The following is a 21,609-nucleotide window of genomic DNA, read 5'->3' as shown; positions in this document are numbered from 1 at the left end:
CAATATTATGTATGAGCATCCTCAAAATCTCACATTCTACAATTACATTAAATTCAGGTGGATTTGAATTGATTAATTTCTTCCTGAAAGTGCCCAACAGACATAGGCAGTAGTATGAACTTTACTTTTTCAGTTAACAATTATTAAACAAGTGATCTTACACTGATGTACTGGAAGAAATACCTTTGTTTCCAAGGCCAAGCTTCTTCAAAAGGCAGCAGCTTAGTGTGTCTGCATGATATTTTCAACTCTTTGATCCAGAATATTTTGCACTATGGAGCTCACAAAAATATCCTGAAAATGACAACCAGATTTTTCTCTTTTTCAGTCATGTGACTTCAAACATTGCATTTCACCGTAAACTGAGGTCATGTTTTTTACACCGCTATTAAGTAGCCAATATCAATACTACCACAAGGCTTGTATGTTGATTTAACCTGAGCACCTTTCTTCAGTTATTGCACTTCAGTTATGAGTAGAGCTTTAAGGGTTCTCCAAAAATGAATTTAAACACACACCAAACATTCATAATCCCCAAAATAATGAAAATGTTTTGCTTTTCCTAACTAAATAAGTATACAACATCCTCAAGTTCAGTTCTCCTGCAAGACATTTGTTACATGTTATTTCCCTTTGCTGTTTCTGTCTGATACTAACGTAAAATGAAAGTAAAAATGACCCAAATAAATAAGTTAAAACTGTAACAATCTCAAAGCAACCAAAAATAGTTAGCGTAAATTTGTTTCAAAATAATAATAATAATAATAAAAAAAATAATAATCCTATATCCTGGTGCACATTTAGTCGAATTCTTTACGGTGTTGTGGCACGCGTCTCAGTTATGAAAGTAAAAACGACATGACTTTTGACCGGGTAACGGGAAGAGTTGGAACAAACGAGGCGTACCTGAAGGCATCATCCCAGCCTGCGGACTGATGATGTCAGTTTGAGGGGCTGTAGGAGTTTCTGCGCGGCCGTGTGTGCGTGTGTGTGCGTGTGTGTGCGTGCGTGTGTGCGCGCGCGCGACGACGCAGCGTCGGCCTACTGCTGGCCGTCAGCGGAGCGGGCAGGGGAGGAGAGGAGGGGAGGAAAAGTGTGTTTACACAGACGGCAAACTGCCTGGGGAATCGTAGGGGAGAGGAAGTCAGCCGGCTCTGTGTCTGCCTGCTCCAACTTCCTGCTCAGAAAAAGAAAAAGCCCAGGATCCTATTTCAGTCCAGCACAAACCGTGTAGAGCAAGAAGCAAGCATGGAAAAACAAGGAATCACACAAGGCTCACCGTGAAGTTTCTCGGAAGGAAAAGACCGTTGTCGGAAATCGCAGGTAAAGTAAAAAAAAAAAAAAAAGAAAAAAGAAACTCGCATCTTTCTATGAGCAGCGCTTTGTTGTACAAAGTGAAATAACGCACGAGCAGTAGCAGTAACACGCTTCCATTAAGTGTCGTGGCTGGAAGTCTTTCGCCTCCGGTAAACTCTTCGGAGTCTTTTTTTTTTTTTTTTTTTTTTTTTTTTTTTAAGTTTTGAAGCAAAGAGACCGAGATTGGGACACAACTGTGCCGTCTTCCGGTCCGAGCAACATCTTGAAAATGAGTCAGTGGGGGCACAATAGTGAGCCAGACCTCTGTGCGCGAATGCACAGCTGAAGAAAAGGCAAATAGAAGAGCACTGCTTAAAAACAGCCGCCGAGTTTATGACCGCTGTTTAGAGATGCTTTTTTTTTTTTTTCTTCTTCTTCTTCTTATAGGTCCCTTGCTGAATTTTCCACCGCTTGCGAACAGGAAGAGAGCAGATTTAGTCATGGCTAAGTAATGTCTGCATACACCATCTAATCTCATTAGGAGTTTCCGTTCAGCCAACACACTGGACTGCTTTGTGCACCGCGAAACTTACACGGTCGAGCATCCGCAGCAGGGCTCCTCATCCCCCCGACCAAAAACCACGTCGAAGTCCCCGTGATATTCCTAGAAAGAGTTATATCATGGCGCCCAGAAGGGCTCCAATTACTCTATTGTTGGGCAAAGATATAGGATTTTTATTTTTTTTTGATCTCTCAGTGTTCACGCAGCGTTATCGGTTGTCTTTGTTGCACTATATTTAATAAGTCCTATTTATTATATGAACCTCGGGAGGAGGTATTTCTGATCTACGGTGGCTGCAGGATACTTTAAAAGTCCCACTGTGCTATTTGCAGCATCTCGCAGAGGTCAGTGTTTACTAGTCCTAATTGCGGACCCGTCGGCTCAGCAGCCCCGTAGTGGCAAGCTTTACTTTTTTTCTTTTTTTTTTTGCCAGAGCCAAAATCTTGTGTGGGTTCAGAGCGGGTTAAAGGATGGAGCTGTGGAAAGGTGAGGGGGGACAGTGATTTGATCTTTTGACCCCTCTCCCTCCGGGATCTGTGTGGGAAGTGTGGCGGGATTGGGGGAAACGCTCCCCTGCTGTGGGATCCCCTCTCCTCACCATTTGTCCTTGGAAGCAGAATAGGAGGAAGTCCTGACTCTGACAGGTTTGTAGTTTCACATGGCAGATAGTAAACTCGGGGGACGGCTCGTGTCGGAAACGAGTTCAGACCTCGCTCTCCTCTCTGGACAGAGATACTGTACGTGGTGACTGAGAGGCCGCTAGGCTGTCATTGTTTTTTTGGGGTTGTTGTTTTTTTTGTGTGGCAGCCACTTATCGGCCCTCGTAGATAAGTGAGACGTGATCACAAAAGGAGAACACACTCCTGTCCATCAATCTCTGGACTTGGTACAGACGCAGCATGACTATTAAAATACAAAAATATATTACCAATCGTCACCGTGTGTCCTCACAGTGGACGGCTGCAGTTTACGGTTATGTTCATTGTCTGTTAATCTGTAAACATGGCCATCAAGAGTTTCAGGGATGATGCCCCTCACATCATTAATATGTGGGCCCGTGGAAGGCCGACAGGAGCTTCGAGGCTGCACATTCCTCTATTAAAGGAATAACCCACCCTGGGCCCGTCATACTTCCTGTGGAGAGAGGGCCAGGTTGAACCGCAGCATATTTCTGGCTTGAGCTGTTGTTCCTCCTTGTGTTTTTTTCTCTCCTGCTGCTGCTGCTGCTGCTGCTGCTACATTACACTATACTCCTTAAGACACACTGTTCTATTCATCACCGGCCTGCTCGTCCTCACACCACATGTTAGAGCCTCAACAGGCCGTTCCCTCTTCAGCCAGTAACCTAATTTAGTCCGAATTCAGTAAAACACACTGACGGGACAGAAAAGGCGTTTAATTTCGATTAAAAGTCGGCTTCTCTCCTCGGTTCGAACTACAGCGAGTTAACACGGGAATGAAACGCCGACTGTGACGAGCACCGGGAAGTACAAAGAGGCGCTCGGCTCGTTTCCCTCGGTTTGAATTTTGTGCTTCTCCTGTCGCTGGCATCTGGCAGGTAGTTTCGGTGCTACTTCAGCGTCAGCTGACATCTCAAGAGTGGTGATGTTCCATTTCTGTCTCGTAGAGTGAAAGGACACAGGAGACGGACCCCAGTCGTCGTCATCATCGTATGAGGACTTTAAAAATAGCCACTCAGAGTAAAAGCTCTTAGTGGGCTGCGTTCCAGTTGTGTGTTGTTTTTTTTTAAACCATCGTTCTTGTGCTGACTCGTCACCTGCAGGTATGGACAGTGCCATCACTCTGTGGCAGTTCCTGCTGCAGCTGCTGCTCGACCAGAGTCACAAGCACCTGATATGCTGGACGTCCACGGACGGCGAGTTCAAGCTCCTGAAGTCGGAGGAGGTGGCCAAGCTGTGGGGGCTGCGCAAGAACAAGACCAACATGAACTACGACAAGCTGAGCAGAGCGCTGCGCTACTACTACGACAAGGTGAGTTGAGCTCACGAGAGCCGCCTCGGTGTAACAGTCCGGCTGATAGTGCCGCTCCGCGCGGACCTGGAGGTCATGTGAAAGGAGCGTAGTGCCGTGACATATTCTTTGTTCTTCCCTTTAAAGCCACAATCTCCCCCGATAGACACTTCCAGTTCCTCTTTCTCATCGCGCGCACGGCGCAGCGCTGCCTGACGCAGTGCTCGGACAAATAACCGGTTCCGTCTGGTAGTTTGCCAGACTGAACTGCAGTCCGACGTCGATCACAGAGACGTCGGACTTTGCTGAATTAAAATGGCAGTTTTTATGATGAGTGATCTTTGTTTGTTTTGCAGAATATCATCAAGAAGGTGATTGGTCAGAAGTTTGTCTATAAGTTTGTGTCCTTCCCTGAGATCCTGAAGATGGACCCGCAGGCGGTGGAGATGGGCCTGGCCTCTGGAAGGTTCCCCCTCCAGGAGGGAGAGGCCCATGAGCTGGAAGTAGAGGAGGAGGAGGAGGAGGAAGGTGAGGAGGAGGCCCAGAGGAGGACCCTGGCAGCCTTGGGGGTGCAGCAGTGTCGGAACGACTACCTCCGCTCTGGTCTCTACTCGTCCTTCAGTATCAGCTCCCTGCAGAACCAGACTGAGCTCCTGCGGGCCCTGCGGGAGCGCCAGGAGGAGCCTCGCTCCGTCATCCGCTTTGGCACCAACACCAACGAGAGGAGCTCGCCTCCCTCTGCCAAGCTCGAATCCTACGTCTCATTGAGGCCATCCAAACTCCCCTCTCATTCCCTCTCCCCGTCCTCCCCGCGCGCCCAGCCCGGCCGAAGCAGGAGCCCCGCTGCCGAGGAGGAGGAGGAGGAGGAAGAGGACCTCGACCAGAGCGCTCAGCCTCTGAATCTTTCCTCCGGCCACAGGGAGCGCGCCTGGCCGCCTCCCGAAAAGAGGAGCAGCAACAGTGGTAGGAGTAGTTCTACTAACAGTAGTGGTAACCAAGGAGATGGACTCCCACCAAAAAGCAAAAAGCCCAAAGCTCTGGAGATCTCCGCCCCGTCCCTGCTGCTGGCGGGAAGCGACATCGGCTCCATCGCGCTCAACAGCCCGGCGCTGCCGTCTGGCTCCCTCACTCCGGCCTTCTTCACTGCTCAGGTGAGGCTCATCACAACACGCCACTGTTAAACCCTCCGAGCAGCGAGGTGGATTCATAAACGACACGTCCGTAGACGAGAGTCGCATGCTTTAGATACTCTAAATTGTGATGTTTGTACTTTGGGTACTGGTGACTCATACGTGCGGTCCCTCAAGGTGCTTTCCAGCCTTTTTGCCCAACGTGCACTTGGTTAGATTCAGTTTAATTACCGACAGCACAGTGCGGTTAAGCTTGCTTCGTCGGTATCTGCTCAGGACATGTTTACACCCCCGCTGTTTACCCTTTGACTGACTTCTACAAGCGCTCTTATTCTTGCTCTTGATAATTTAAGACAAAACTGGAGCGCGTTGCCCTCTGGCAGGCGCGGCCGAAGTGTAATGACCCCGAAAACACTCAAATATCAGAAAGACGGTAATCCCGGGACGCCTCCGTCCCCTCGGGATGAGAGGCCCGACTGGCGGATGGGGAGACGATGGGATCCATCAGTATGACGTCACTGTCAGCGTCAGACATCAGACACAGCTGAGCACGTGTTAGTAGAAACACTACTGCTGCATTTAAAAAAAAAATAATTTTTGTAGTCATTACCAGAGCCAACATTACCTCAAGAAACAGAGAGAAGGTGTAAAACAAATTGATTTAATGAGTCACTGTCTGTGTTTGAGATGAAGCCTGTTAAAATACTTGTAAATAAACAGTTGTGTGGCATGTGGGCCAAAATTACTGCCAAGATGTGTCATAAAAAAACAAGTCTAAGCGAAGATTAAATTTGAGACATAAATGCTCAGGGAAAATGTACTTGTTCATATAAAACTGTGCTAAATGCATACCTTTTTAACTTAGCTGGTTTCTCAGCAAATCAACATTCTTCTGTAAGATGGACCCTTCAGTTTTTATGGCAACGTTTTTCCACCACAAATTTAGAGCCGAATTCATCGAGCTGGAACTGTTTGGGATCGTGGCGAAGATCAAAACGAGCCGGAGGCTCGGCCACGAGCATCCACTGGTATTTAATTATCTGTTTTAGTGGGTAATGTGTTTATGTTGGGAGTTGTCGAAAAGAAAAATGACCGGCACATCTGAGAGTGTGGCCTGTCCACGCACTGAGAAAGGCATTAATACAACCCTCACGATGTCTGTTTATTAAGAGTGCGAAAAGGGAGATCAGAGGAAAACAAGCGATTTACAGAAATCTTCTGCGAGTCCGACCTATGAGGGGGGGGGGGGGGCTAAGTGATGCCATATGCTCCAATAATTCCATTAATAATGGGAGAGGGCTGGGTCCCTGCGCAACACTGGCTCACTTCTCTGAGGTGACACAGGGGAAAGTTGGGGGGAGGGGGAGGGAAGACCAGGGGAGAGGGGGGGAGAAATTGATTTCATATGTTTTCTCTCTAGTCGGCGTTCCAAGTGCTCGTGGACCACTGCCTCGCTTACCCTCCGCCGCCCCCTCAATCATCAACCCGCCCACCCCCGCCCCTCCTCACCTCACCCCTGTATTCTGGGGGAGAAACCACAGACTTCCTTCCTGCTCCATCAGTTTGTTTTTCCAAACGCCAATACGCATCCATTCACCATTTCAGCATGTTTCGCATTACCCAAGCCCTCAAAGCGATGTTCTCCAACCAGTGGCTCTCTTCTTTCTTTTTTTTTTTTTCCCTTTTTTAAATGTTGTCTTCACTGGTTCCTCTTATTTACACGAAACCTCCCTCCCTCCCTCCCTCCGTGTCCCCCTCTCCCTCCCTCCCTCCCTCCCTCCCTCCCTCCTCACAGACTCCCTCGGGTTTGCTGCTGGCTCACAGTCCACTGTTGTCAGGCATCCACTTCTGGAGCAGCCTGAGCCCCGTCGCGCCGCTCAGCCCCGCCCGGCTGCAGGGCCACAGCTCCCTCTTCCAGGTAGGAAACACGCACAGGTGTCAGTGCTCGGCGGACGACCGGGGGAACACAAATAGAAAGAGAACAAAAGGTGCACTCAAGGGATTATTGTTTACTGGCAGTGCTTCAATGCAGAGGAGGAAGTTGTGAAGGTGCGCGGGCAGCGGTTGTTGAAAGCAGCCGAGTAAAGATTATGACAGGAAAGGTTTTAGAGGTGGAGGGTAACCATTTTCAGAATAATTACGTCTGGTACTAAAAAAACAAACAAAAAAAAACAGCTGCCGCTTTTATAACCTGAAATTAAATGCGATCTCTGATTTCTTTGTTCTCGTAGATGAAACGATTCCTTCTCCGTTATGTGCTTTAAAATGACCGCGACCTTGAACCGATTTTGTTGTTCGAGCAGGTACCTGACAGGAAGCACATACAAACTTTTGAAAACAAGATTGTTTTCGTGATTTGCTCAGCAGCAGACACCGGCGGTTGTGAAACTCGTTGAGACTTAGCGAGCAGGTCCTGCAGAGGTGTCCTGTTTCAGCGCTTGTGAGAGGGAGAGGAAATCCTGTGAATACTTCCTGTTTGAGCCCAGGGGAGCTGGTCTGAACAGGGTGGACTGGTTTGAGAGCTGCTCCTCATTTACACACACACACACACGCTCATGCGCACACGCACAAACAAACACACACACACACACACACACAAACCGGATTCTTTGTGCGCAAATAATGTTGACTTCTCCTTGTGTTGTGGAGTTACAGGGGACAGAGACGAAAAGGAAGAGGTACAATGAATTTTTTTTTTTTTTTTTTTTTTTTTTTTTTTTTAAAAACAGGAAACTCAGAGCGGTGACAATGCTGCAGTTTCTCACCGGAAAGCAGCTTTCAGAGAGCCTCCGTCCCCTCCCTGCTAACTCTCGGCCCCCTTTCTCTTCCTCCACAGTTCCCCAGCCTAATCAACGGACACATGCCTGTCCCCCTGCCAAACCTGGACGGAACACCCTCCTCCCTGCTCCTGTCCCCCACCACCCACAAATCCTGATCTAGGGTCTGTGAAAGACGTCCCCTCGTCAGCCTTCTCTCCATTAAAAAAGTCTCTCAGTCGTTATCATCGTCATCATCATCATCATCATCGGCGGCGATCTCTTGCTCATCTTGTCGAATTTTTGCTTCGGAAAAAAAAAAAAAAGTCCTACGAGACAGTATGTGACCTCACTTTTTTTTTTTTTTTTTTTTTTTTTTGCACTCGAGTTGCTTCAGATTGTGGTGGTTGAAAGCACTTGGTAAAAAGCCATACGATGTCTGTGAGACGCTGTGATAAAGTACAGCACATTTCCACACGACCCTGTCCACGATGGACAGAAGTGACACGGAGCTAGCTGCAGAAAGGCTAGCCGGCTGCTCGTTCTACGCGGAGCCTGGTGGTTTCATCTTGTAAAAAAAATTAAAAAAAAGAAGAAAAAAAAAAAAAACGTTTTTTTTTTTTTTTTCTAAAATGTTAATCACAATGTGGAACTGGTTGTTTCACTTGTGTGGTATTGTATGTAATGTCTGCACTATGCTTCTCTTGATAATACCGGCTGTGCCTTGTTGTCCTATTTTTCGCTTTATTTCAAAATCTTTTAATGAAGACGAGATTTCAAATCAATGAAAGCCTTTGTAACATTTATGTTCTTTTTTTATACTGGACTTGGTATACAGTATGTATTCTGTATATTTTTTTTGTATTGTGAAGAATGTCTTGTCATTTTCAATAAACAAAGCATTGAATGCTTGAACGCAGTTCCTCTAATGTAAACAAAACAAAAGTCATTTCAAGGAAGAAAAAGCAGTCCACGTTGATTTTTGTTTAAACTTTAGATTTAATTTTCTTTACCCTGAAAAAAGAAAGCTCAAATATGGGAGGGCGTCTGCAACGAAATCCCACACCGATAACAATTATCCACAAATAAAGTTAAAAGTATATCATACAAAACATCTCTGGTAACACTGTTAAATAGACTGTGACTCGGACCAGACGCACTGGGGGGGGGAGGGGGGACTATAGCTAGTGCTTCCTGAATTAGGAGCTCGGTGGCTGTGTGCTTCCTCATACAACAGAGCAGGCATGCAACACAATGATGGAGGCAATCCAGAGAAGAAAAAGAAAGGAGGAAAAAAAAAAAAAAGATCAATTTTTACAGCTAGTGGGAGATGGGAATGGCAGACAGGAGAATCATCTGTCTGTAATGCACAAAGGCTGCATTGCAACAGTGGGAATTCACTTCGCACCTCCTCTTTGTAACAGACTGGAGGAGATAGTGTGTCAGAATAAGGAGGAAAAAGGACAAGGAGGCTGCTCACTGTACTTAAATATGTAAGAAGTATGGAGGAGGCGTAACCAACCTCGTAATGCCCTTGTTAATAATTCTACGTTGCCTTTTTTTTTTTCTCCCTGCATTTGTTCATTGGTCACGACAGAGACCGCAGCATCCTGGAATGATATGCCAGCATCTGACAAGAATGTGATTTTTTTTTTTTGTTTGTTTTTGTTTTGTTTTGTTTTGTTGCAAAGAGCTTGGCAGCACTCCTCTCATATTAGCCTCCGGTCAGGATAAAATGATCAGTTATTATATCAAAGCTGGCCTCAAACAAACCTTCAGAGTCAAATGGTCACACGTGGTTTGTGCAGCCGAGTACAGCATCGTGGCAACAGAAGACAGGACGTCAAACCCCTTTGAGCTGCTACAGAAAACACCCCTCTGTCTGCAGGCCTTACACACCAACGCACGTCGAGGAGCTCCAAGGTGGAGTTTCATGTATGAAAATGGAAACAATGACAAAAAAAATATCTCTAAAAATACCACTTCAAAAAATGTTGGTTTTTTTTTTTTTTTTTTTTTAAATCTATACACATTGCATGTATTCATTAAAGTGACTGAGCCAGTTAGGATTCTAGACAGTAGTTGGATTTAGCAGCAAATTCTCTTCTCAATAAATATAGATGTACAGTATATAAATGTCTCTTTTGAGCCAGGTTCAGGCCAAACCTGGGAGGGCGTCGCACTGTGGACGAGTTCCCCAAAGTAGTTTTTTGGGGGGAGTGACGATGATCACGATGTTCCTCGCCAGGAGCTCGTGTTAACGATCCCACGGCAAGACTGGACAGTGATAAAATACCTTCCCAAATAAAAAAATGTTTAAACATCCAGTCCAGAGATTTTAAAACAGCATGCTCTGTCTTCTGCTCTTTCCATTGCCTGATGAAAAACAAAAACAAATAAGCATGAATTAAACTGTTTTTATGACGTTTGCAGCAGATGTTTTAAAAAAAAAATCACACACTGTGGACTTCCTGTCAGACAACATGGAGACAAATCAGGCTCAAAGTTTGGAAACTACAGTTCCCAGAATACCCTCACAGAAAAAAAACCAGGAATTTCACATTTGCAAAAACTCATGTGATCACACGTACATGTGAAACATGTATTTTGCCAACGTGAAACGTGGTAATGGAACATTTTCATTCTGTAATTTGTGAAGCCCATGTAGAATCCCACGTAAAGACTTTTCCCCATGCTGTCATATGTTGCAACATGTGGCAAACATGTGATCATCTGTCCTATGTGGAAAACATGGGAACATGTTTTTTTTTTCTGTCAGGGTACCTTGGGGGTTGTAAAAGCCCCAAAGTTTTGGCCAATATTTGATCACGGTTTGCTAGATTGGGACCATAAAAAGTTAAAGTATATCATATGCCAAATTAGCTATGAGCACATCCTGTTTGCACAATACAAACGTATGGACAGACAAGTATCGGTGGGTTGCTTTTATGACGAAGAGAACTTCAAAACTTCTCAGGCAACTTCTGGAGTTAAAGGAGCATTTTGGTCAGCAGATCTATGGACGTTCACGATGGACATAAACTAAATCTACATAGAAATGTTTAACACATACAGTATGTTTATGAGTTACTACTCAGAGGGAGTGACAAAAAGGGGAATTATTTTTGACACGAATTGTTGCAGTTGTGTTGGAGAACCTTAATTGCCTCCATGTGTCACAGCCGCCGCTGCTGACTTTGTTGATAAGTGGCCAAACTACAAAAACACGCACTTGTCCCTTTGAGCGCCCTCCCTGCCTCACGTCTCTCCCTCCACATCCCCCGTTTCTCCCCCATGATTCTTTGTTCCTCACCTGATTCGGGGTACGAGGAGTTCCGGTAGCCAGGATCTCTCTGTAGCTGCACCTCCTTCAGTGTGAATATGGATATGTCTGCCAAAGAAACAGAGTCAGTCAGTGCAACCGAAGTCCCATCTCGCCGGGGGGAACGGCGTGTCTTATGAGGCTGTAACCGATCCTCACTGTACACTGCAATATCCTTCAAGTTGTACCTCGCCGAGTCTGCCAAGTCTGCATTACTGCGTCATCATTTCATTACTCACTCTCTGGCAGCGTGTGCACACGTGGCCCCAGGCTCCTGAAGTACGGCTGTCTCATCGCTTCATCGGCTGAGATCCTCTTCTTCGATTCGTACTGGAATTCAGGGCGAATAACAGAAACTTACAGCCATTAATGAAGAACAACAAGAAACCAAAAAAAAAAAAAAAAATGGGGTCAGCAGTGTGCGATCGCATGCGAGTGTGTTGGCATGCCTCGATGCACTCCTTTCCAAAAATACAGCCCTGACATAGCTGCAAAATGTGTCACGCTGCTTTTAACATCACATTAATTCCTGGCAGATATGGTGAGACTCACTTTTAGGAATGACATCAGCAGGTCGATTCCATCAGTGTCCAACCTGCAGGAGGGGGAAGGGGAAGTGGAGAGAGAACAGGAGGTGTGGGGGGAGGGGGGGGTCAGTAAGGTGCGGTGACTCACAGATGCTGGCGAGTGTAAGGAAGGAAACGGTCAAACAGAGTCAACTATTCCACAGGATTTCCTCACAGGAAGTGACAAAGAGCGCACACTCCTCACTAAACAAACCAGTGATACTAATGTCGATCGCTAAAAGGCTCTACATATTATACCTGGGTCTCGTCAGAAATATTTGCTCATTCCCATCTCCAATGATTAGTGGACTAGCAAGAGAGGGGAGGGGAGAGGGAGGGGGGGGGGGGTAAACGTATAAAACTGCAATATGAATGTCTGAAATAACCACATTTTAACATCCATAATATCTGATGAAAACAGGCAGGCCACATTCAGGAGATAAAAATGATGTCAGCGTATGAAAGTCTTACCTTGGTGCATGATTAATGAGGGGCTGTGCCTTGTACTTGGGGAACTTGTAGGACTTGAATTCGTCGATGGAGGATATTCCCGGCCAGCTGTCTTCTGTGGGAGTGCCTGTGGAGGGACATTCGATTGACTCTGTTAGACTCAGGCTTTACCGTGTCAGCTGGAGGGGGCTTTTCACGCCGCAACGGGGCTACATGCCAGGGTTAATGCGATTACAGGCTCGTAGTTAAGAGGCGCTTCCCTGTCAGCAGGGGGCAGCACTGACCTAGCAGCCTGAAGATGAGGTGCAGCTCATCCTCCACTGTGGAGCCTGGGAACAGGGGCCTGCCGGCAGCCATCTCGTAGAATATACAGCCCACACCCCTGAGAGGAAGACAGACAGGAGGGATGAGGTCATAAAGTTACGCTTTAACACCACTCTGGCTCAACAGGTTGTCTGCATCTGGTTCAAACTCTCAGATTTGCATGTTTACAGGTTGCTTTCAATCTGCCAAATAAATCAAGTTATGAAGCAGGGATTCACGCAATAAAGCAGCAGGACACTTTGAAGTTTGAGAAAACCATTCATAGTTTCATCTCCAACACTTTGTGTATTTTCATCAGCAGCATGTGCCACATCAGAGTTTCTTTACTGTAGATTAGGACACCTGTCTGCTCATAAGAGCCCCAAACTCAATGACAGAAGCTCCAAACATCTGTGCGTCTTCCACAAATCACTGAAGTAGCTCGAGGCGTAAAATCATGTAACAAAACTACAAACTCATGACGCAAACTCTGTCTGTTTGAGGATTACATTTGCCTGCACCTTCAGCGTTTAGCCATATGGAGGTAAAGAGGGAGTAACCAGGAGCCTTATTCGAGTTTTCTAACAGTTGTAGTCACTCGTGTGGAGAGAGGCCCACTCACCACATGTCTATCTGCGTGGAGTACTCAGAGGAGCCCAGCAGCACATCGGGAGGCCGATACCAAAGTGTTACCACCTCGTTAGAGTATGTTTTAGTGGGCACAGACTTGGCCCTCGCCAGGCCTGTGGAGCACAGATGAGAAATAAACATGGGTCCAACACACACATTTGGAAGAATCTCATGAAACATGAAGGGTTTTTATTTCAAACTGCCAAATATTCACCGGATTTAAAAAATGGCTCAGTTATATCACACAGTATTATAAAATATGGATTAATTTAGCTTTAGAGCTATAAAAACAAGCGTCACTTTTTCATTCAAATGACAAAACGATGTGTAAAGAAAAAGCTGAGCTCATGAAATAATCGTAGATGAATACTTGATGTAATTAGAGTTTTTGCTTTTACCAAAGTCAGCCAGTTTGAGTTCTCCTCTGTCGTTGATGAGCAGATTTTGGGGCTTCAGGTCTCGGTGGAGAACTTTCCGTCGGTGACAGTAGGCCAGGCCTCGCAGGATCTGGAACAGAAAAATCTGGGGGGAGAGATGTTTATATTTAATTAAAACCATATCTCTCAGATGGTGTTGCTGGATTACAGAATCATGAACTGTATCTAAAGGAGACTCAAATGTTTAGATTACATACTCAATGGATAACAGTTTGCTGCTTATGAAAATATACAACATGTATAGACTCCATCTCAACGAGCTGAATCTAATTTATGCATTTTTAATCCTATCCAAAAAGACTGATGTTTCCACAAATGTATACAAGTAGATTTCTGTGAAAATGTACGGTTAAGATATTTCACTCCCCCCACCCCCTACTGCCTCCACTCCACCACCAGGGGGCACACTAACAGTGTTTAATGCAGTGACACCAGCAGCCACAAAGTCTTGACAGGTGATGATGGTGTCCTGGCCTGCGGAGGCTCACCTTGACATTCTGCATGCTCAGGATGTTCCCGCAGTCGTCCATGTACTGCTTAAGGTCTTTGTCCTAGACAAGATGAAGGGCGTTAGAGTGGCCAGGCTACAGACACACACACTGCAACAGTTGGTACACAAGCTCTGCTCTGTGGAGGCTCATGAATAATAATAAATGTAAAATACATTAATTTGAGCATCCCTGAGGAGAACAACATGCGAGTCGTGTAGCAGGTGAGGTCAGAGGTTTTATCGGTCTCACCAGGTATTCGAAAACCAGTGTGAGCGACTTGTCTGTGTGGACGATGTCGTGCAGCGTCACGATGTTGGCGTGTTTCAGGTCCTTCAGTAAAGACACTAAGGGCAAGAAAAGGAAGACGGGGAAGAGTGAGCATGTGATTACACTTGACTTATTTAATTTCATCTGCGCCATAAAGTTTATTGCTTCATCTGTTACTCCGATGGGTTCACGCTGATCGAGCCAAGGGAGGCTCATTTATACATCAGTCTTAGGACAATGTCCCAGACCTAACCAAAGAGTTAGCTTTAACTGATTAATGAAGTCCCAAACGAAACAAGACAGCAGGTTGCCAACGTCACTCTCTCTACAAGGTCACATTAGCCTTGAAAAATAAAGAATTTCTCCATCTCCACCAGAGTGTTTCTACTGGCTGACGGTGCACATCTGTACAGTCAGTGTTTCACATAGATGAACTCTAAACTGTGAATCCAGCTGAGCTGCTACCAGACTGCACCAAAATAAACAAATGCATGCTTGAATCGGGCTCCAGTAGAAGTCCAGTGCATATTGATAGAAAGTAATGTGACTACACCTTCACACTCTGCATGTTCCCTACAGTGTTTGTTACACTCACACTTCAAAGTAAAAACATTACATTTCTCTTTGAGGCTGAGGGAAAAAAAATGTATGAAATGCTTGGTGACTGAATGTCATTATGAACCGTCGTACCTTCCCGGATCGCTGTGCACGGTGCCCCTTCCTCGTGCTCCAGTCTGATCTCCTTCAGCGCCACCAGGTTGTCTGTCAGCTTACTCCTCCCCTTGAAGACTGTAGCGTACGTGCCCTGGAGAACAGGAAGGAGAAGGGAAAACGTTTCAGAAGCTGGACTGATGCAGCACAGTCTGGTTATCAGGGAGTTACAAGTAAACTTCATGAGCCATGTGGTGTTTATATCTCACTATGAGAACATTAGCACCTGGGAAGTGAGAGAAAGTAAGTCAAGGTCAACGGCCTCACATACCTCCCCCAGTTTGTCCAGTTTGATGTAGGTCTCCAGCTTCCCAAATCCAATTTCTGACTGGAGGAAAGAAAAGGACAAACAGCATTAATGAGGGCGGCGCCTTTATTAACAGTGACAAGTTTACAGACACCACGCCAAATCCTTATGACTGCCTCGCAGCATCTGAGCGGGGGATGTAAGGAGGTCGCACACCCGAATCATCATCATTACTAATCTCTTGTGACAAAGGACCGTTGGCTTTTGGCTTTTACAATGTGTTTTATGGGCAAGCCAAGAAAAAGCAAACTTTCTTCATAAAGCATGTTAAATACACATTAGGAAATTCTATATTTCTAGAGCTACTTTCAGATTCTCTAACGTATAGATTTGATGATAGGAAACAAGATTTTTGGGTTCAGACTGCTAATTGAATAAAACAAGAAACATAAATCATCACATTGGGCAGTGGGAAATTATATCACATTCTAGTTTTCTGATATTTTAGAGAGACAAACAATGGCTTGATTAATTGTGAAAATAATCAGATTAACTGATATAAAAAAAAAAGGATAATTACTTGCAGCATAATGTGCTGCAGATTTCAAAAAAAGACTTGATAACTAGGATGCAGTGCTCATTACTGAAAGGCAACGGTAGTGAGGCTGCTGTTAAAAAAAAGTCTTCAATTTCATTGAGTGTTCAGTAGGTTTTGCTGCAGAAAAAAGTGAAGGTAGCTCCACCAGACTTTAACCTTAACCTCTGTTTAGGATGAAGAAGACCAGTGGCAGGTGAGCCGAGAGGTCTGGGTGTCAAACAAAATTTAGGAAAAAAAAAACCCTCAGCGCTTTATAAACAACTCTGCAGGGTAGAGTGTATGCAAATGAAGGGGACTAAGGTGAGGCCGAGCGCTATTTACCACCCCGCTCTGCTTTGAACGGATGCACATTCAAAGCACAACCACAAGCCAATTATTGAGGCTGCTGACAAAGTGAATGCTGCGGTGCAATGTAAACACATGACAACAGGCTGAGAGGATGAGAGCAGACGGTCTGAGGTGAAGACGTGAGCTCTCGCTCTCTCACTTCTGTTCCTTGCCGCATTTAAGTAAAACATAACTCGCACAGCTATCTTTATCGCTGTGCAGCCGCTCTGCTTCTGTTTCTCTCTCTCCCAGCCGGATCCTCGTCTACCGCTGACTCTCAAATCAGTACTCCTCGCTCTCAGGCGTGGGCAGGAGGGGCCGGACATTTGCATAAGTATGGTCTGAGATTTTATCTCCACAACATTTCCCAGGGGAATATTGTTGTTTGTATTCTACCACATTCGTTTTACAGCTGTAGGTATTTAGTTTTATCTTCAAAATTTCATACCCTGTACGACGAGGGTTGGTTGATAGGGGATATGATATATGATATGATATATGATATGATATGAAACAATACATACGTTTGTCTGCAATCAGAGACTCTTCCATACAGTTTAAACTGACATACTTCAGCTCTCCTGTTAATAATTCTGCGTGTACTAAAAACTGTGGGTGATGTACAAAATCAACGAGCTGCACATCTTTATAACAGTATTACATTATTTTAAATGGCCCACTTACAATGTTAACTTACCACTAACACAAAATCCATGAATTATAATCTTTCTAAATAGCCTCTCAAACCCATCCCGCATGGGATTCATTTTAAGCGATTCGATAATGCGATAATGAAATGAAATGGCAGTTCACTCCAATTATTAGGCTACATTTTTCATAGTGAAATCTCACTTGGCCTCTAAAGTGTCAGAAATAATTGAAACAAGCTCGTCACTGTTTCCTAAAACCCGAGGTCATCTAAAATGTTTCGTTTCCAGTCAAATAAGACAAAGAAAAGCAGTGAGACCTCAAAACTGAGAGGTTGAAACGAGAAAACTGTTGCCTTGAAAATGACTTAAACGATGATGATTTTTTTTTATTTGTTTCAGCTCTACTACCAGTTGAGTCAAATGAATGACTGAAGGTTCGTCTTACTTTCAGAATCGTACATGTCATTTGTGGAGTTGCTGCCTCTCCTTAAGTAAAGGTACTACAAAGATCTTAAATCCTATTAATCTAAAGACAACCATACAACTAATGATGATATGAACTATTTGTTTTCCCCTCCTTAATATAAAGATGAAGCAGTTCAGCCTCTAGACTTCAGAGTATTACTCAAGAGCACTTGAGGAGGATGTATGCTTGCTGACGGCGGGAAGAAAACAGAAAGGTGAGTTCCATTTTTAATTCCCCTTCTCTGTTCTATCATCACCTTCTGTCTTATTACTTCTCTAACACGTCTCTTTGTCCCTCTCTCACCAGTGATGCTCTGCGGGAGCGTCGGCTCAGCGGCTGGTCGAACGGTGGGCTGCTCAGCTGCAGCTTCTCCAGGTAACCGTCAGGAATCCGGATGTCGGCCGGCAGAGACAGACGTTTGTTCAAGTCCTACACACACACGCACACGCACACACGCACACACGCACACACACACACACACAGAAATAGACAAAGACAAGAGACAACTTTTTTTTTGTTTAAACAACTCAAAATGGTGAAAAAAAATAAATAAACCCTTAGCAAACAGTGTGAGCTCTGAATAAATAAGTGATTAACAACAACATGGCAGAAACCCAAAGTAAACAAGCAGAATCTAAGAACCGGTTTGCTTTAGGCCTCACCGGTCTGCAGAGAGGGGTAGTGTGTATGTAGTGTGTGTATAAGTGCTGCAGCATGCATCTATACAGTCTTGTGTGTTAGTCTTATGATAAAGGCGGTCTGTGGAGCACTTTAAGAGTTCAGGGTAAAGTCTTTCCCGGAGCAACAAAGTACTAAAGCATGATCCTAATGACTTGTTATATAAAATCAAACACACACTCACAATGCGTCTGGATACGTCCCATCATGCATTTCCTCTATTTCTTAGATTACTGTTAATCTGGCCTCTCTCTCTCTCTCTCTCTAGCTGCTTTAAATCTACTTCCACACCCTGTGAGGTAACACTGAACACTTAATAGCACCCCTCCCTCTCACCAACATACAGCAAAACGCAACTCTGAACTTTTCACATTTCAACACAAGCTCACTCTGAAACTGATAAATCTGTAACTGAAGGCGACAGCCTTCAGCACAGGTCGACCGACCTTCAGCCTGTTGGTCAAACCAGGAGAGCGAATCAGCTTTTTGCCTCCACAGTTGTTTACAGTCGTTGCATTTCGACATGCGGTGAGCTTACAGGAAGTCATGCTTCCATTCCAGCTTCAAAGAGTTGATAGATGCAGAATGAAAGTACAGATTTTGCTGATGTGGAGATTTGCTGTTCTGAACTCATGTTTGAAACATTTTAATTGATTTTGTCAAAGACCTCAAAATAAAAAACATTCACTTCTAGCAAATTAATTTGTGTACAGATCAATATAATGTACTTTTATACAACCCTCCCGGATGGGATGCTGTGCTTGTATGTAAAAACAAATTTAATGTAAATATAAATAAAAACAGAATGCAATGATTTACAAATAATGTAAAGCCATATTTATTTGAAAATTTAACAAAGACTTATGAAATGTTAAAACTATTTTTTTTGTATTGTTTTATGAAAAATATATGCTCCCTTTGAATTTTGCAACAAATTATTTGGTGTCCCATTCTTGCCTGATAAAGGGTTTTAGCTGCTGGACAGTTCGGGGTCGAACTGTCCAGCAGTTAAAATGTTTTATCAGGCACTTTGTCGTCATTTTTGTGTCATGATGGGCCAAATATTTTCAGTGGGTGACAGGTCTGGACTGCAGGGAGTCCTGTAGTATTCAATTTCTTTGTGTAAACTGCTTTAGAGTTAGAAAATGTTGTTACTTAATTAGCTGACTGACATCCACAACTTTTTAAATAATCAATTTGGGGCTACAACTAACAATCAATTTTACTCTATCTATAAAATGTAAATTCTGATATTCCTGAGGCGAAGTCAATATATTCAAATTATGTAATGTCGAACTAACAGTTAAAAAAAAAAAGAAAAAAGAAATTCTGTTCAGTCACTTAAGACAAAAAAAATAGCAAATTCTCCCTCTGGAGAAGCCAAACAATACATTTTCAAAATACTTTAATGTATTAAATACATAATACATAATACTTTATGTTAATTTTCTGTCCGTACCAGCTGGCTTGTTTGCCCTCTATGCTGGAAAACTGAAGGTCTTTTAGTTTTGGTGTGTTTGTAAGACAAAACAAGGAATCTGAAGACATCAACATTTGGGAAATTGGGCTGAACAACAATTTCCATTATTTCCAAAATTTCATGGGCTGAAGGATTGATGGCAGATTATTCAACAGTGAAAACTAAATCTGTAGTTGCAGTCGTATAAATAACAGATGCTCAGTTTGGTCACAGGCTGCAACGATGTGTCTGTAGCTTTGAAAAACGTCAAAACAAGCTCTGCTGCTCTGTGCTTTCTGTGTGCTGGGCCAGGATTGGTGGTGTGTTCTCAGAGCAAGTGATGCCATCCATCACCTGACCTTTGACCCCCCCCCCCTCCCCCTCCCGCCTCCAGTTGTCCAATCAAGCCGTCCTAATCTGCCCATCTGGACCGTATTACAGTAATCCCTGTGATGTAATCCCAAAACAGTGCTGCTTCCTCTGCAGTGAGAGAAGGACAATCCACTACCTGACCAGACGGAGGGATGTTCTCACGCTTCTTCCTGCTTTTTCTTCGTCTACCGTCCCTTCTCTGAGTGTCACAGCAGCACAAAGGCAGAGAGTGAAGCCACACAGTGATTTCACTGTTGGATCACTTCATCAGCAACAAGCCTGCAGTCCATCACGCTGCTCATACAAACAATGAACAGTGTTTGTTGGGCTGAGAGAAAGATTGTTAGTTTAACTGTGTGTGTGCGCTTCTGTCCAAATAAACCTTTTCTGGTTGTGAAACAGTCACAGGAAGTGACACAAGAGGTGATGCGTCATGCTGTCTCTGTGTGAGTAGTCCCAAATGAAGTATTCTGCTTAACTACACTTCACGGGTTTTATTTCCTGCTCATGCAGCCTTGCATGCTTGGCTTGTCTGTGCTGCTATCTGCTCGTAAATCCCCGGTGGCCCTGCAGTCAAAGCGAGCGAGGAGGGAAGTGTGTGTGTGTGTGTGTGTGCGCTTCAATCACGAGACCTTTTCCTCCCATGATTACCCAGCAGGTAGCGTGAAAAAACGTGGTTCACTGGCAAGATGTCAACATCAGCCACACATATCGTACCACACAAGCATCTGTCCTACACGCTTTTTTTTTTTTTTAACTTGATTATGTCTGAAACTGAATTGTCTCAGATTCTTTTATAAAAAAAAAAAAAAAAGTAAAAAAAAAACTTTACATTGGTGAGTTTACTCAAACCCAATACTACACATATAAGCAGAGAGCAAATGAAAGGACATTATTTAAGACTCAATACAGGACTCGTGAAAAAGAACAACTTAATTAAAAACAATTATTAACAATTAAATGAACAATTATTAATAATTAAAATACAAGCCTATTTCGCTACCACGTGTTTTGTGTACATTATATTATTATATTTGTATATTTGATAATGAGGTCATTTAACAATGTAAGCGTGAAAAGGGGGGATTGGTTGCTGTGACTTTCTGGTGCACTTTCACTGTGACAGTCGGTTAAACTGTCAGGTGCATATCCCTTAAATCCCATTAGCAGCAGTTAAAATGGATTAAGGCTAATTATAGGCTGTGTTGTCAAGAGAGGGAGAGAGATAAATACACCGTCTCAAACATGGATTAAAATCCACATATATACTCCAGGCATCATGTCAAAAACTATGGTCAAATGTTAAGAGTTTGACTGTTGTCTGTTAAGATATACAGTGTTTTTACATTCCTTATGACTTACGACTTGAATTTGTTCTACATTAACACTAAACAAATGACAGAAGCATAAAACACTGAAGTCACTGTGTCAATCAGATTCCCCTTTAATTACTATTGATGATATAAATCAATCATAAATCTGCAAAATTTAAGAAAACCCCACGGAGCACACTTTGTTTGTTACTTGAAGCCAAAACAATGGTATTTCTCCCCTGGATTCAAACAGTAAAACAACTGCACAATATGAGCTTTGCTGGTCAAATTCATACTTCCATGAGTCCAATACACAGTAGTCATGGCAGCAGCAGTGGAAGATAATGAGATAAGGCTGAAGAAAACTGGTCATACTAGTTTAGTGAAATGAAAATGGTTCGGTTTGGCAAAGTCTGACATCGGAGAGGTGAAGCACAGCTGTGGGCTGTATCAGCCTGAAGATAGGACAACCCCGATTAAAAGATGTTTTTAGTCATCCTGAAGGTATTTTATCTCTGAAGGTAAAACCCGGCACACAAAATCCTGCAGCTGATGAATCTCTTTTTGGGTTGACTAACTCTAAATGTAACGCTCCCAGTAGAAGACC

At 44.0% G+C, this 21,609-nt stretch overlaps 2 protein-coding genes across 2 annotated transcripts in view; one reads left to right on the top strand and one right to left on the bottom strand.

The window, feature by feature from the left end:
* Positions 1-1,006: 1,006 nt before the first annotated feature.
* Positions 1,007-8,634, top strand: LOC138206524 (ETS domain-containing protein Elk-3-like). Its single transcript, XM_069163290.1, has 5 exons — positions 1,007-1,323; positions 3,642-3,850; positions 4,186-4,980; positions 6,755-6,877; positions 7,796-8,634. Exons 2-5 carry the CDS (start codon positions 3,644-3,646, stop codon positions 7,892-7,894), a joined length of 1,224 nt encoding a protein of 407 aa, XP_069019391.1. The 5' UTR covers positions 1,007-1,323; positions 3,642-3,643; the 3' UTR covers positions 7,895-8,634.
* Positions 8,635-8,694: 60 nt separating this feature from the next.
* The window catches only part of LOC138206522 (cyclin-dependent kinase 17-like), a 33,184-nt gene continuing 20,269 nt past the window's right edge, over positions 8,695-21,609 (bottom strand). Inside the window, exons 5-17 of the mRNA XM_069163288.1 lie at positions 17,484-17,609; positions 15,164-15,220; positions 14,872-14,986; positions 14,164-14,258; positions 13,912-13,974; positions 13,385-13,508; positions 12,979-13,099; positions 12,338-12,435; positions 12,075-12,180; positions 11,590-11,632; positions 11,277-11,367; positions 11,029-11,106; positions 8,695-10,091 (exon numbers count right to left, since the gene is read on the bottom strand). Coding sequence (XP_069019389.1) covers positions 10,054-10,091; positions 11,029-11,106; positions 11,277-11,367; positions 11,590-11,632; positions 12,075-12,180; positions 12,338-12,435; positions 12,979-13,099; positions 13,385-13,508; positions 13,912-13,974; positions 14,164-14,258; positions 14,872-14,986; positions 15,164-15,220; positions 17,484-17,609 — 1,155 coding nt within the window. The 3' untranslated portion in view covers positions 8,695-10,053. The remainder of the gene's footprint in view (positions 10,092-11,028; positions 11,107-11,276; positions 11,368-11,589; positions 11,633-12,074; positions 12,181-12,337; positions 12,436-12,978; positions 13,100-13,384; positions 13,509-13,911; positions 13,975-14,163; positions 14,259-14,871; positions 14,987-15,163; positions 15,221-17,483; positions 17,610-21,609) is intronic.

This window comes from Embiotoca jacksoni, unplaced genomic scaffold (genome assembly GCF_022577435.1).
Source record: "Embiotoca jacksoni isolate LCO1_2020_lvr unplaced genomic scaffold, fEmbJac1.0.p SCAF_3, whole genome shotgun sequence".
In the NCBI taxonomy this organism is placed as follows: Eukaryota; Metazoa; Chordata; class Actinopteri; family Embiotocidae; genus Embiotoca; species Embiotoca jacksoni.
Note: the sequence above shows the minus strand (reverse complement) of the source record. Positions and strands in the feature narration are given on the sequence as shown.

Coding starts and splice junctions, on each gene's coding strand:
- LOC138206524 (XM_069163290.1), top strand. CDS start 3,644: ATGGACAGTGCCATCACTCTGTGGCAGTTCCTGCTGCAGCTGCTGCTC. Junction 4,981..6,754: donor CGGCCTTCTTCACTGCTCAG/GTGAGGCTCATC, acceptor CCCTCCTCACAG/ACTCCCTCGGGTTTGCTGCT. Junction 6,878..7,795: donor GCCACAGCTCCCTCTTCCAG/GTAGGAAACACG, acceptor CTTCCTCCACAG/TTCCCCAGCCTAATCAACGG.